Source organism: Miniopterus natalensis, chromosome 3 (assembly GCF_054644295.1).
Source record: "Miniopterus natalensis isolate mMinNat1 chromosome 3, mMinNat1.hap1, whole genome shotgun sequence".
In the NCBI taxonomy this organism is placed as follows: Eukaryota; Metazoa; Chordata; class Mammalia; order Chiroptera; family Miniopteridae; genus Miniopterus; species Miniopterus natalensis.
Window position 1 is genome coordinate 39803147 of NC_142083.1, and position 16894 is coordinate 39820040.

Here is a 16894-nt window from a genome sequence, read left to right on the forward strand (position 1 = left end):
CAATTGAAAAAGCAAAGAATTGATTATTTGTGTGAACTAAATAAAAATGTATTATGCATATAATGTTCTATTTGCTACTGATATGGAAAGGTAGTTAAGTTAGTGTTTTCAACTTTACATTTTGATGTCTTCTGCATAAATCACTCTTTAAAAATTATATTCTGTGATAATCATATTTCAAAAGGATAGAGGTAATATTTTAAAAATATTTTAAAACAACTAAGTTAATGGCATCAAACTATAAAATAACTTAGTAACTGTGAAATATATCTGTACTTATTTATATGTATAGATATATCTATGTCAGTATATCTATAGATATACTTATATCTATACATATAAAGACATATATGTATCAATCGGTAAAAGGTGTTCAAGTACAAAAATAAATAATACATACCACTAAGAATAAAATAATCCATGAAATTGAAATAGTAACTCAACAAAACTTAAATTTAAGAAATATTATGTAAAATCTAGTTATTTTGCCTAAACCTAGAGATTATTTTCAAAGTGTTTAGTAGATACCAAACAATTTAAAGAAAAATAAGCTACCACATGGTATTAAATTTATTAAATCAAGAGCTACAGATACAAAATAATTCTTAAGTACTAACAAAGAACATGAAAAGAGAAAGAAAATAATTATTACTTAAGTACAAATAAAGTTTAAGGAAACATATAAATAATTACAAAGAATTTTTTTTAAAAGTACCTTTGCAAAATAAAACTGTTTTAGATGTTTCATTGTATGGTTTTAAAAAACTTACTTTAGGCTAAAACACTGCCAGAAGAATTGATAATTTTGGTCTGTTAAATGTTCAATATTTTATAAAACTCCTAGAATTCAAATAAAATGGTCTACTCAGATTTTAAAACCAAAAATATTAGTTTCCCCAAAAAAGACAGTTAATTTCTATCTCACTGTGTCAATAGTAGCTTTTTATATAAGGAGAAAAATAAATCACTCCAACAAAGTAGCAATGAGCTCATCAAATTCAAATGCAGCTTTCCATTTATGTATTTTTTATATTAAAGCGATAAACATGGTTCATTTATCTTCCCTTGGTTGCCTCGTTTTTCTGTGCTGTTGCTATGAACTTCAGCCATTAGCTGTGCTCCAAGGTAAACTACATGAACCATCAACAAAAGTGACACCCCATCTATGGAGTTCATATTTTCTCCAGATTATCTATGTTAGTTGACAAGCTGGTAATGAAAAAAATCACACTAAGCAAATGGTTCCACTAATAACAATAAATTTTCTATAAAATTATGAAGGGTACAAAACGTTTCCTTGCATCTATTTTGTCATGAATTCTAATTAACTTTGCAAAAACCTGAGAGTGCTGGGTCATCACAAGAAGTGCATCAAGGTTTGATTGATAATATGGTATAAGCTGGCCAATGCTGCCAAGATTTTCTTCTCTTAAATTAATAGCCATCCAACCTGCCCTAATCATACAGCCCAAATGATATTCCCCTTCTTATTTCAATTTTCTTGAGGCATGGAAAATGGGAAAGATCAGTCATTTATCTTCTAATAGCTGGATAATAGATATATCACAACAAAACATCTGCACAAACTCAGAGGTGTTTTTTTGCCCACAACAGTGAAGCTTTTACCAACATTAAATCAATAACTTAGGAAATAGTGTCTTATCCCCACAGCTTTGTTATGAACTACCAATATATTCATTAAATATCATTTAGTAGCTCAATTAAGGAGTGGAAACTTTCTCATAAAAAAATAAAAATAAACAATTCCGTTTTTCAGTAGCCATAGACCGAATTTGTTTTAAGTAACTCTGTTCTCTATTAGAAAATGAAATGCAATCAAAAAACTTTCTTTAAAATTAACCTAAAAGGGAAAATGAATATACCAGCCTGCTTTTGAAGTGTTCTAAATAAAAGAGATACTGTCATCCACTGTTATGCTTAAATTGCTCAACAAATACGGATTTCTGCATTGAAAAAAATGAAGAAAAGAAAAAGTGCTAAAATTTTAAAAATAAATTTATAATTGAATTAGGAAAGGTTTGTGGTGAAGTGTTCAGGATATTTTAAATGGAGAAAATAGGATGAAAATGGTAAATGTAGGACTATAAAATGAAGAAATTATGTAAAGAAAACTTGAAACGATTGGTGATGGCAGAATATAGATAAAATATTCCATTTTAATTTCATTGACTATAGTTATGAGGTTCCATTACAGCTTTTAAAATTTACAGATATATTCAGACAACAGTTAGCTAAGTAATCCTAAAATATTCTTCCAGCTATATTACCCTTAACTATATTCCTATATCAAAACTGATTTATTTTTAGGGAGGAACTAGTCATACGACAAATACTGGTCTTTCTCTAGTAAAAGGGAAAAGACAATCTATTATATTTTAATATGTTTACATTCCATCTTTCCTTAAAATGAGAATTACTGAACAAGTTTTCTTTGAGATCTCAATTGTAAGAAAATTTCTTAGGCTAAAATAAGCAACAGGGGGTATATTTCAAAATCAAGAGAGGTTAAATGAAGAAAACTTTTTATGTATATTAACACCTTTCAAATTTATATTTATCAGCAATGTCATCATAATGGTTCCAAGAAGCTCCTGCTGAAAACAAATATATTCCTTTTCAAAATGTGGGAATAAATTGGAACTGGTTCATTTAACTGGGCAATTTTTAAACAAAAATGATTTGGAATTCTGACTGACTTTAAATTTCAATGCTGACATTATTAATTTAGGGGAGAGAAGAAATATAGCTGTCTTCCTTCAATAAAGTATAACGTGCAATAAACAAAAGTAGTAACAAAGATCCATATATATCTGTATAGATCTCATAATATCTGTAATCTTTCTATAAAAGATTATAATCAAACAAAGGAAAAAAATACCAGAAAATGGTCAAAACAAAATTAATTTAAATTCTATTGGAACCCCAGTAGATATGAATCTTCCAATCCAAACCCAGAAAAACTAAAGATGTAAACCTATATCCTAAGCATAACTAAAATACAGAGAATCTCCAAACTTCAAATTACATATGAGGAGAAAAGTCAGTCCTCAATCCCAGAGAGTTATCGTTCATGTTTATATCACAAAACTCCACAGAGACCTATGACAGTCTGATAAAACTCCCCAGAACAACGCAGACAGGAGTTGGCGGTGAGCATAAGAGGTAACTAAAATCAACAGCATTTGAAAGAGAAATCTAAGTGTGAAAATACTGCAAAAGATTCCTGGTAGATTCAAAGCAGATTTCAAGGAAGGGACTTCACTAGGGGGAAAGGGAGTGTAATTCAATAAGGCTATCTTAGAAAGGGAAAGTTTCAAGGACAAAATGGTTTAAAAAGAGGTGGAGGAAAAGGAGCACCTTAGAAACTGTAAAGTGACAGAAAAAAAAAAAGAGGAAAAAATTTATGCTCCTACAAGTAAAAAAAAAAGTAAGAAATAAAAATAATATTAGAAATAGATCCTTTCCTATAGATGCCCTCCCCAACAACAGCAAAAACTATCTAATTAAAACAAACAAAAAATACTTTGTTATTCTGACAGAGGATGCACTTGCACTAGGCATTTTCCAAAGTACCTCAACCTCAAATGACCAACCCTATCCAGAAACAATGTAAAAATGCAAGTAATCTATAAGTACGAAAAAAAGAAAGTGAAAAACAAAACAATTCAACTGATGAAAATTACCCACAAAATAATCAATGATGAAGCAAAAGAAAACTGTAACACAACACTCGAAATTGAATTAAATATAAGCACCCTCAAAGAAGCATTTGGAGTTCAAAAAAAAGAACATGAATCAGAAATTCAAAAACAGAAAACAGAAATGAACAGAAGACGTCAGGAAGAAATAAAACAGGAGTTCATTCAAACCAGGTAAGAAAAAGAAAAAAATCAGACATGACAATTAAATCACAAAGTGCCCTGGAAAAAACAGTTGAATGAAAATTTAATAAAGGGCATTAAAGAAAAGTAGAAAAAAAATCCCAAGAGAATGGATACAAGGTAAAGAAAGAAGTAAAATGGTTAAGAGAGTCAGTGGTTGAAATATGAGACAGGCAAAAAAGATCCAACTTACATAAAATTGAAATCCCTGAAGAAAAAGTAACAACTGAACAGAATTAAAATTTAAAACTATGTATTTTTTAAAAACTTCTTAGGGGCAGAAATAGAATAGTGGGGTCTAGCCATAGTGATAAGAAATATTAATCATGCTCTGTTAACTGTGACTGTTCTGTTCTACTTAGAGAAAGCACATTCTAGCCTGGCTGAGAGTTATACACCCCGGGATATGGGAGTTACCCTTGGAATGTGGTCCATTCTCCTTTTCAGAGAACTGCCTACCATCATGGAAAGATAACAACCTTGTTCCTGAAACAATGGAGTCTAGCAGGTGCCCACCCTTTGCAACCCCCAGCCCACATTGCCTGTAACTATTATACCTTGCCTACTTCCCCATGCCTGTAATTCCTCCTTTCCCATGCAATCTTTGTCCTTCTATCCAATATAAGGAACTGGCTTACGGGGGGGGCAGGTAGAGCAGATCATATGTGGACAAATCCTGCTGTTTTCCCCATACTGCCAGCATTATTGGAATAAACGCTTATATATGATTCAATCCTGTCTCTGCTTAATTGGCTCAAGTAGTGACAGGCAGCCCAGACCCATTCGTTGTCTGGTTTCAAAACCACTTTTCAGAAATAAAATAAATTCTGAATCTACATTTTGGAAAGGTTCATGGGGTACCAGGAAAATTCTGACCCACTTCAAGTAACCCTGAGACACTATGTAAAACTGTCATATTTCAAAGATAAATAAAAAATCCTAGGAGTCAGCATGTTACTTAATACAGAAATATTACAGGTATTTCCTTTAGACTGAAACAAGGCAAGGATGCCCACCTTCTCCACTACTATTAAACACTGTACTCAAGTTATAAACCAATATAATTAGACAAGAAAAATTAGTCATAAGAATCAGAAAAAAGGAAGCACAACTACTTCTATTTGCAGATGACATGATTCATTTTCTAGAATTAATCAGGAAGAATGAAGAACAAAATTAAATCAAATGATAAAAGAATTCAGTAGAGAAGCAGGATATAAAATTACCACACAGAAAATCAATAGCTTTCTTATATAACAAGTTCAATGATATAACAATAAAGCAATTTCAATTTATAATAGCATAAAAGTAGTAAGACCAATATAAAATGCAACTCTAAACCACTACTTAACTCAGTTGTCTCCATCTTGCTGCTCCCCACAGAGGTACAACTTAGCAATTCTGAAATAACACTTCCTCTGCATTCTGAAATGGAGCTAGTAACTAAATGTATTGTGGATAATCCAAGTCACATTTCTGAATGTTGGAGAAAGAAGCTGAAAAGGTAGAAAAGCTAGAAGAAACTCCGTGTTGTTACACTGGAATTAGAGGTATCAGTATAAACTATTGCTATTTAATATAGACAGAAAAATAAATATAGGTATTTTTTAATTGTTAAAAACATAAATAAAGAGTGCCTCATAAACGACAGACCATCAAAGGCCCCAAAAGATCTATCTCTAAACATTGAGCATTTGAGAAGCAAAACATTAAAAATAGTAAACACCAAATTTCTACCACCAAAAATACAACAAATTAATTCTACAATCATTTAACAAATATTAAATACCTACTTTGAACAAGTACTCAATATTTGTTCTACTCTATTTTGGAAATAAATGGTCATAAATCAAGAACAGACATTTCAAATTTACAAAGAAACTATCTTTTTATTCCCTTTTGAGTATTTACTTCTTCTTTGGAATATTTATTAACCCCCTTTTATGGTGTCAGGCACTGTGCTGAGGGTTCTACACATAACTCATTCAACACAAACAAAACCTTTATATGCTAGAAATTATAAGCCTTACAAATTTGGAAACTGAAACTTATGATGGTTTAATACATAGCTACTAAGTGGCAGTCAGTCAGACATAAATCCAATTACATCCAATTCCAAAGACTATAGTTTTCACCTGCGATGTATCTTGTTTGTGAAGTTATATATGGAGACTTCATTCCTAGGCTATGCTACAAATTTCATTTAGAGTATAATGTAGCAGAAATCATGGCAAATTACATTAAAATAAAGGATCTGTTTCTTGTAGATCTTACCATACTCTCCATAGTACTTAGAAAATGCTTTGCACGTAGAAAAAACTAAATGTTTTTTATTACTAAAGTCAAGTGTACCACAGTATCAATAATACTGATTGTGTATCTGGGTCCTAGAAGCAGAAAAAAGTATGGCATACAGAAGACTAAAGGAAATTAAATTTCTTGTCTCTGTCTTTATTTATTAAGCAAAACTATATTTGCTTACCTCCTACATTACACCAAACATATAGAAGAAATGCAGTGAAGATTTCTGCTACATTATACAGATTAAAAGAAATATGCTGGACGGCTTAGGAATAAAATCTCCAAGTATAATCTCATGTATAATACAATATTTTAAAAAATATATAGTGAAAACCTCATTAAAGAAATTAAAATGTTCAACAGAACATATTCACTTAATGTAAAAATAAAGCAATAAAGGAGGAATGAGGAACCAAAAAGACACGCATCTGTAAATTCAACTATATCAATAACAACATTAAATGTGAATGGATTAAATAATCTAATCAAAAGGCACATATTGCAAAACTGGATTAAAAAACAAAATCCAACTATATGCTGTCTACAGGAGACACACATTAGATTAAAAAAATACCAACAGTGCCCTGGCTGGTTTTGCTCAGTGGTTAGAGCATCCGCCAGCAGACTGAAGGGTCCCAGCTTTGATTCCGGCCAAGGGCATGTACTTTGGATGCAGGCTCAATCCCTGGCTCAGGTCGGGGCATGTGAAGGAGGCAACCAATGTGTCTCTCTCACATTGATGTTTCTCTCTCTCTCTCATTCCCTCTCTCCTTTCCACTCTCTCTGAAAAGCAATGGAAAAAATACCCTCGGGTGAGGATTAAAAAAACAACAACCAACAGGTTGACAATAAAAGCAAGAAAAAAGATATATCATGTAAACAGCTACCATAAAAAAGCTGGAGCAGCTGTACTTGTAATGAACAAAATAGACTTTAAAATAAAAAGTATTACTAGAGATAAGTGGACATTTTATAATGACAAAAGGAAGATAAAACAATTATGAACATACATGCACCAAACATCAGAACTCCTAAATATATGAAGTAAATACTGGCAGAATTAAAAGAAGAAATAGACAGCTCTACAATAATAGCAGTAGACTTCAATACTCCACTTTCAATAATGGATAAAACCACCAGGCAGAATATCAAAGAAATGGAAGACTTGAACAACACTATAAACTAATTAGATCTAACAGACATAGATAGAACACTCTACCCAACAACAGCAGAATACACATTCTTCTCGGTGCACACTGAACACTCTCCATGATAAACCATATGCTATGACATTCAACAATAGCTATATGGGGCTGGCGGCTACTATATTTGGATAGCTGCTATGTGTAGATATACACATGCTCCTTGGTGATATCCTAAAATGAGCAGGCATCTTTTTCCTCAATAGTTGAGCCACATAGGTGGGTGCAGAAGCCTCCATCAAAGAAACCATTTTACCAGCTCCTCCAGAGGTCTGCTCGCAGAACCCATGCGTCATCACTATTCCTACATCTCATTATCACTACACACAAAGAATGGGAGTGGAAAAGAAAGGAGGAGGAATGATGTACATTCCTAAAAGACGACTCATATTAGCCAGTAAGAGCATTCTTACCAGCCAATAAAAGAGACTTGTACATATGAAAATGCTTAGTATTAAAAAAAAATTATAATCCTAAGATACACTCCTCTAATTTTTTAGTATCTCTTTAATACTTTTTAAAACTTTATTTGAAAACAATTATTTGTTCCCAAGTGATTCAGCTTTTAAAAATTATAATAAATCACTGCTTGAAATAAAAACTTTGGAACTAAAAGCAGTCAACAATTTAGCCACATACTAAACAAAGAATTTTTCCCAAGTTGCTCTTCTCCCAATTCTAATGAAGAAACATGTAACAAGCTAAAATTCTAAATGAAATCCTTTTCTTTACATGGATAATTTTATTCTTCAAGGACTGTAATGCTCTACTTTTATACTATTCAAAATCAATAATAATATCAAATATACAATGGTAAAATGATACTATGTAAATAAAATATAATTGTAAATTTGACATGAAAGTATATTACTTACTATGCTTTTATCCTTCAGAAGTTTTTCAATAACTTCAATTAACATTTCCTTCTGCTCTGGATCAAGGCTAAAACATAAAAAGAAAAGCACATACATTAAGTTTTTTCCTTTAATTCTAACTTTAAATGAAGCTAACCACTTCAAAAATATTGAGAAATCTTTAAAGAGGGAAGGGAAAGTGAGAATTATATAAAGATAGAAACAAACACAAGATGAATTTAATGTAAAATGGGATGCTTTTCCTCCCAAATGTGTCCTATTATCTCTCTCTAAAATTGCTTATATTAATTAAACTCAGATACCAATACCATTAAGAAAGTATTTAAAGAGCAAGTTCATTTCTTTGAAAAAACCTTACAAACAAAATTACAAATAGATAAACCACAAATCCTTTTTTTGAGTGAAGGGAAAAATAACAGGATAGCAAACATGTTCTAATATAGATACGTAATTGTCAAAAACAAATACACTGAATTTCTAAATAAGAATTTTGTATCATTCTAGTCCACTGATGGAAACATACATTATAAAACCTGTCATCTAAAACCAAGAAATATAAGCAAAGGCACAGAATTGAGAAATGCATCTTAACAGCAGCTCTAATCACTAAAATATTGACACAATATAATTTCTTCCTAGCATGGAATTCTATTGTTGTTCATTCATGGAGTAGTTAAACAATGGGTGTACAACAATAAATAAGCAGAGGTTAGTCAAGACAGTGCCAAACATAATCCCACCATATAACGGAGACCTGTAAAAGGGATTATGTGGATTTTAAGAGGAAGGGCACCAATGGAGGCAGGAGGGTTGTGGAGGGTTTCTTAAGGAAGTGAGATCTCAGAGGAATCTTAATTAAACAACTGAGTTTAGAGCTGGAGTAAGGAGGAAATTTTCTAGGTAAAGATTAAAGGAGGAACAAGAGATGGTAATGAGATAAAAAACATTTTATGTAGAGGACTAACTGGCAGTAGTGAGCTACTAGACTGTAAATTCAAGGCCAGGAGAGGAAGAGCTGAAGGTGGAGAGATAAAATGGAGCCCAGTGATGAGCTTTTAAACCATCAAATTGAGCCTCAATCTTATTCTGCAAGTTTATAACAAGAAAGATAATGAGTGAGAAGCATGATATAACTTTGACAGTTAACCTCTGAAAATTAGTTACTTTTTACAAACATTATATGTTTATTATAAACCATTATAATTATCTGAACATTCAAATCTTTTACTTCTTTCAAATTTCAGCTCCAGACTCCCTTCTCCAGGAAGTCTTTCCCAACTAATGCCATTTCATTACATCTTAACATTATGAAACCCCTTTTGATAATCTGAGCCCTATCCTATTAAAGGCATTGTTCATGAGCCTTTGTATGTATCATATGCTAATAGCTTATTCAATTATAGATTGCCTTTAATTATTTGGCATATGTTTGATTTTTTCCCTCAAACATGTGATAATACATCCTCTTGTTCCCATACATTTTACACATAGAGCTTAGCACCAGAGACCAAAACAATCTTGATAATAGCTTGTGGAATTAATGGCAACAGAAAATAATACCAAATTACTTCATATAATAATCTTTTTATTTAGGCAATATGTTTACCACAGAGATCAAGAAATGTATGGCATTTTAATAAGTAACACACAAATACGGTATGGTGCTGTATTTTAAAAATTATTTACTAAAATAGCTCTGGAAAAGAATCAGACAAGGAAGAAAACAGCAGGACCAAAGAGGAAGAAAGGGAAACAAAGTGAGTTGGGAGGATAACATACTTACAATTCCACCCTACAATAAACAGAAAATAATAATTTTTAATAATACATGTGTATGTGTACATGAGAGGTAGACCATATAAATGAGAATTCAAATTCTGATTTTTTTAAGTAATAAAATCTATAAATTACAGGCCCTAACAGGTTTACAAGTAAAAACCTGTGTAGGGTCTCTAAAACCCAAACAAAGACGTCTAAAGAATGTCTGGGGAGTTGGGAGGGGAATACAGTCACTTTTACTTAGTGTAAGAACAGACCAGTTACAAGAGCTAATAAAATAAGCCTCCATGGGCTACAGTATTCTACATAACATTAGAGATGTTTGGTATTACTAACAAAGCACCTACCTGTACAATTTTTGTATTGCATGGGCTGCATTCTTCCTAACATATGGTGATAAATCAGCAGAAGCTTCCTTAATAGCGAGCATCATAATAGGTACAATAATTGGCACTCTAATGCTTGACAGAACTCTCAAAGCACTTGCACGAATTAGTTGATTTGAGTCCTAAAAATTATGCGAAAATATTCATCAAAATTTCAAGTTTACAGTATTTCAAAGACATCTTTATGACACAGTTAATAGGTGCTTATAGGGTGCAATGTAACAATAGCGATGGGAAAGCTACTTAATTTAAAATAAATAATCAGCCTGGCCGGGCGTGGCTCAGTGGTTGAGCGTTGACCTAGGATCCAGGTGATCGGGGTTTGATTCCCCGTCAGGGCATATGCTCATGTTGTGGGCTGCAGCAGATCAATGACTCCCTTATCATTGATGTTTCTATCTCTCTCTCCCTCTCCTTTCCTCTCTCTGAAATCAATAAAGATATATTTTTAAAAAAATAAATAAATAAATAAAATAAATAAAATAATCAGTATATAGAAATGGGTAAAAAGGGATTAATAAATGTTTATTTCTCTGAATAATGTTTTAATAAGAAAAAGTGACGGTTATAATTCGTGTTGATCATTTACTACTTAACATACTAGGTTTTTTGAGTTTCATAATAATAAATGGTACAGGTCATAAATTGTATCTTTAAAAAATCATGTTCCCTCTTTGTACGCTTTCAACACCTAGTTGGTACAATGAAGACGACTTCTCTGATGCACGATAATGATTATACTAAACATAAAAGAACATATACAAACTGAAACATACAGGCAAGGTCCACTTGGTTATATAAATTATTTTCCAAGGGTATTGAACAGGCACTGTGAAAGGCCTTTTAATTCTCTCAAATCACTACTGTGCCATTTAGTGAATTATTGTTCCACTTCTTTAAATGACACACCTTCAACTGTGCAGAAACCTTGTAGCTATTTGCCTGCTCTATTATTTACCTTCAGAGCTCGCTGAAAAGTACTTATGGACAAGAGTGCCAGATCCTGCTGTTCTTCAGCATATCGAACCAGGTAAACATATACTAACTTCTTGATCTGACAAAAAAAATAAAAAATCATTTAATCCTAGGCAGAGTGAAAATTAAAAATTCAGTATTTTCTATACCAAAATCCACTTGGAATTTTCTTGAAGTAAAAAACTGTGCCTGATCATAGCTTAGGTTGTAAAATAAAGATAATGTAGGGTGGGGCAAAAGTAGGTTTACAATTTTCACATAGAAAATAATACAGTAAGTAATGCCTGGCTGGGCATGGCTCATTGGTCGAGCATCAACTAGGATCCAGGAGATCGAGGTTCAATTCCCAGTCAGGGCACATGCCTGCGTTTCGGGCTCAATCCCCAGCAGGGAGCATGCAGGAAGCAGCTGATCAATGACGACTCTCTCATCATTGGTGTTTCTCTCTCTCTCTCTCTCTCCCCCCTCTTTCTCTCTCTCAAGTCAATAAAGATATATTTTTTTAAAAAAGAAAACAAATCAGCAATTAATAAGCAATAATACAAGAATTAAACTCTGTGTTTTGAGTACTCCTAACTGTAAACCTACTTTTGCCCCACCCTGTATATTGTAGGATAATGAATGATAAAGAGAAAAAGCTTGTTCCTATGGTAATATTCACATTCCAATATACATTACATAATATCTTCAGCTCAGTGAGAAAAATGTGACTAAAATTCCAAAGACTGGAAGTGTGTTCAGAAAACTGTTTTTAAAGGCAATGTAATCACTGTTTATAACAATACTATGATACACAGAAAAATTAAATGAAAATTGGAATTTGAGTTGAACTTCATCAATTGCCTCCTTCTAGCAATGCTCAGAGCCTGTATCTCCCTTCTCAAATATCTTCAGGTACCACTCCCTGATTAATCTCCTTATATATCAGTATAATACCTACCTAAGTTTATGGAATGTTCAAAAAGCATGGGGAAGGAGTGGAAGTTGTTAAACATAGCTGGAATTGATGCTGAAAAGGAAAATCAGTGCTATACTGGGCTACATTTTATATCCTACAAACCAATCTGGCTACTTTAAAGACAACTACCATGGCCTCCCTTCCCTCATACTCCAATTTCCCTTGACACAGCAGAGTTTTGAGTTCCTTTACTACCCTTTTGTTCTCTTCTGAACTCCCTCCAATTTGTCTATATTTCTTCCAGTGCAACATGCTAAACTACAAATGAAAATTAAGCAGAAGAAACTAGTTAAGATTTTGTTCCAGATGAGGTGCTTCTAGTGATAACTAATTTTTTTAAAGGTGCAAAATATTATGCATTGTAAGATCTCATAACTAATTCCTACCTATGACAACACACCTTTTCCAAATGTGCTACTGACTAAATCAAGTCATACTTGAATAATTGTCCTGATGAAGTGTTGTTGTTTTTTTTAAAAAAGAAGGGCAAGATCTTACACTTACCTATAGAAATGTTCAACAACTTAAATTTAACCCATCACAGCGTCCTATGATAATGTTAGACCTTAATTTGTAATCTGACCTATTTTGCTACTCTCTAAAACTTCATCAGCACAAGTGAAAACTTAATGAGCACATTTTCTACATCATTATTAATAAAAATGCTAAACACACCATTTTTAGTTGATATCAATCCATTCTTCTATGCTATATCACATGGTTAGAGGTGAAAGTAACAAAACAAAAAAATCACCTCCAATTATTCTTCAGTGTTAAATGAATCCACAAAATCTACAACCCTTAACTCAGTACTCAATGCAGTCCAAAATCTGCCCCAAAATTCCTTCTAGTCAAATAGGAACAGTCCCCCAAAATACCTTGTACTTTTTGTCTCAATCTTCATTCAGGTTATCACTCTACTTTTCCCCAAGTTCCATTAACCAAAATCTTCCCAAAAAGCAAAACCAAAACAATAAAATGTCCATTAATAGCTGAGGAGTAAAATAAATACAGTACATCCATATAACACTATACTATGCAACCACTATATAGAATTAAGTAAATCTATACATATTGAAAATATGTCCTTGTAAAATTTTTAAAGGTACAAAATATTATGCATTTTAAGATCTCACTTCTGTATTAATAAAAAAAAAGTACACACATATTGTATTTTATCAATCTAAGATAAACCAGACGCACCATTATATAATGAACAAAGAAAGGAACAGCAACAACAAAAAAACCCTGCCAATTATAAGTCTTCATCAATTGTTAAGTCCCAACTACAGAAACAAATGTCTTATAATGGACACACTACACACAGAGAGGCTAAGTAACTTGATCAAGATAGTCTATGAAATGAAGAACCAGGATTCAAACCAGGTAAGCATGAAAACTGAGAAATCTATATAGTAAAATGCTATCAGTAATTATCTCTGGGTGCTGGTATTAACCCGTGACCTTCTTTACATTTTTATATCTTTCTATATTATTTAATTTTTAATACGAATATTAATTTTGTGTTCAGACAAAACAATATATTTTTACTTTAGGAATAAATCTCATCTTTCCAGATGTCCTCCAACACAAAATAATAGTATTTTCTTGGACTATAAAACTATTTTAAAATTTTTATTATAAAAAAATCTCAAACTGAAAATATTTTTAGGATCCCTAGGAAGATAGTTTTTCCTGTAGTGTTGGCAACATACAGCTACCAGAATTTTTGTAAATCTGCTCAAAAGATCAACAAAAACTCAGCTAAATGAACAAACTTTTGCAAGTCAACCAATCTGTTACAATTCCCTGCTTCTAAGCCTGAGACAATCAAGAACTCACTCCTAGAAAGACCACTCCACTGGGTGCCAATCAATCAATGGTAGTCTCACCCAAGTGGCTCGCAGCTACATAAGATATCAACCCACTTAGGTCCCTGAAAGTCAATGAACCATTTTTTTTTTTTTTTAATAAAGCCTTTAAATAATCACTTAGAACCAATGATCTTGCACAAAAATACAAATGGGTTCCAAAATTATGTGTATACAAGTAGATAAGATGGCAGCCAAATGATCTAAAATATCCCCAATGTTTTAGATTTCTTTAATGAAAATAAAAATTAAAAAATTTTTGAATTACAGTTTTAAGAAGCACTCATTTAATTATTTATAACAGTGTCAAAAAGCAAATAACATTTGCAGGCTGACTGATTTATATATAAGCAATTTCAATATATCAAATCAATACACAAGATGTATTAAAGAAAGATTATTTCTCAACTCGGAAATGAACACAAGGTTATTTAATACAGAAATCATTCCCTATTCATCTGTATATTTCCATTACCTATCACAGTGCATGGCTTATAGTAAGAGCTCAATAATTATCAGGTGAATGAAACGTCACAGCCTGATTGTAGACTGAAAAAAATTAAGACATTTCCCATTAGATTGCTACATCTAGGATCTAACTTACCACCAATGGTTATAATTCACATCTATTCAGATGTCTAGGAGGACACCAACATACTATGAAGAAATGATAGGTATTATAACGACTGCCTCTAAAGTCTTTAATTGGTGGGTTTTAAAAAATTAATCATCTAGAATATTCTTTCTCCTTACTAATTATATTCAGGCCTCAGTCTACAGTTTTCTGGAAAGTTTTGAAAGAAGAATGGGTCAGAGTTCACCCACACCCTCATCCTCTTGTGATTTCTTAGCAACACCTTTATTTACCAAGAACTAGTACAGCCAACTTTTAAAGCTGAATTATAAACTCCAGAATATATCCAGAAGTTTATATTGGCAACACTGAAACATTCAGAACCACTAGCTAGTAGGTATTGCTATAATTACTCACTATTACAGAAGGATTTTTGTGACTGTTATAGCAAAAAGCATAACAATATTAAATCACAGAAGGTTGCAAAACACTAAATTTGTTCTAGTTCTGTTATAAGAATCAATCAATATTGACCACAAGAGGCCTACGACTGACTGGCTGCAGGTGTGCAGAGAAAACCTAACTTTCCCTGAAATCATTCTGTGACCAGAAATGGGAGTACTTAAAGATCCGTGACTACACCATTTTCTGATCAGTTACTTTCATTCAATGTTACAACACTCCTTGCTGTAAAGCTAATCATAGCAGAGCCCCAGTAGGCTGGAAGAACACAGGCAGATCTGTTTAATTAGTTTATCAATACTAGTACATCAAACTTCATGAGTTATTGACTAAACCTTTGATTATTTTTGTACTATAACCACTGATTGCTTACTAGGTCACTTTTGGTATCATTTAGCATCAAATGGCAGATGACGTATAGCTCAACTGTGTGTCTAAGGCAGCATGTACTTATAAAAATGAATTCTGCACTTGAAAGCAATAAAACATCAATCCTCTTTAAGAAGCTTATGTCAGTTTTCCCACAACATTAGAGGATTAAGCATGTTGTTTTTTTTAAAAAAAACTAACAACGTATTCCAAGAACAAAAGAAATTCAAACAAATAGACCAGTAATTATGTTTATAGTAACGTTTTGTTGCAAAACATTAGGCAGCAAACCAGAATCTGATTGTAAAGGAAAACAATGAACAAATAGAAAAGTCTAATGTTATAACTGTCTGAAAGGTATAAACAGGTTTGAATGAACAGTAACTAGGTACAGAATTTTCTGTTTACAGCAAGACAACTACAAGTTCAAGGAGGACTAGTTCATTGACTACCGATTTAAGGACTTGGTCATTTCTACTCATACTTAAAACAAAAAATTTATACCAATGCCAGATACCTCCCCAAAGGACAGCTAATACCAGATGTTGATAAGAGGTCAAACTAAGGTGGTAAAAGGAGAAAGGAATAATCAAAGAGGAAGAATGGCTCCAAAAGGGGAATGGTCTAAAATTGGTTCTGAAGTCAAGCCACTATTACTCTAGCTGTGTGACCTTGGTCAGATAAAATTAACCTCTCTGCTACTTTGTCCTCATAGACTAAAATGAAATTATATCACAAAGCAATAACAATAAGATAATTAAGATAACCCTCCCCTCCTAATCTTTGAAAATTAAACAACATACTTCTAAATAACCCATGAGTCAAAAAAAACCTAAAGTAAATAAAGTATTTTTAACTGAATGACAATGAAAATAATAAAATTATAATTTGGAAAAAGCAAGTAAGACAATACTAATAGGAAAATACATAATATTAAAAGCTTATATTATCAAGCTTATATCTGAGTTCCCAACTCAAAATACTAGAATAAAATAAAACCCAAATTAAGTAGGATGAAATATAAAAGATATATACAAAAGTCAATAATCATATTGAAAAAAATGACACAGAAAACAGAAAAAAAAATTGATTAAAATAAAAAAATTTTTTCAAGATCAATAAAATTGATAAGCCTCTAAAATCAAGAAAAAAAAATTTTACTAGCATAAGGAATGAAAGCAGAAACATCACTGAGGAAGCGACAGCCATTAAAAGGATACTAAGGGAATGTTAACAACTT

The 16894-nt window shown here is 32.2% G+C and overlaps 1 protein-coding gene across 2 annotated transcripts in view; it reads right to left on the reverse strand.

The window, feature by feature from the left end:
- Window positions 1-16894, reverse strand: part of AP3B1 (adaptor related protein complex 3 subunit beta 1) — a 186837-nt gene that overhangs the window by 140036 nt on the left and 29907 nt on the right. Inside the window, exons 4-6 of one of the 2 annotated variants that reach the window (XM_087815426.1) lie at window positions 11404-11499; window positions 10407-10567; window positions 8281-8347 (exon numbers count right to left, since the gene is read on the reverse strand). In XM_087815426.1, coding sequence (XP_087671552.1) covers window positions 8281-8347; window positions 10407-10567; window positions 11404-11499 — 324 coding nt within the window. The remainder of the gene's footprint in view (window positions 1-8280; window positions 8348-10406; window positions 10568-11403; window positions 11500-16894) is intronic. The other variant, XM_016210377.2, reaches the window with a different exon arrangement.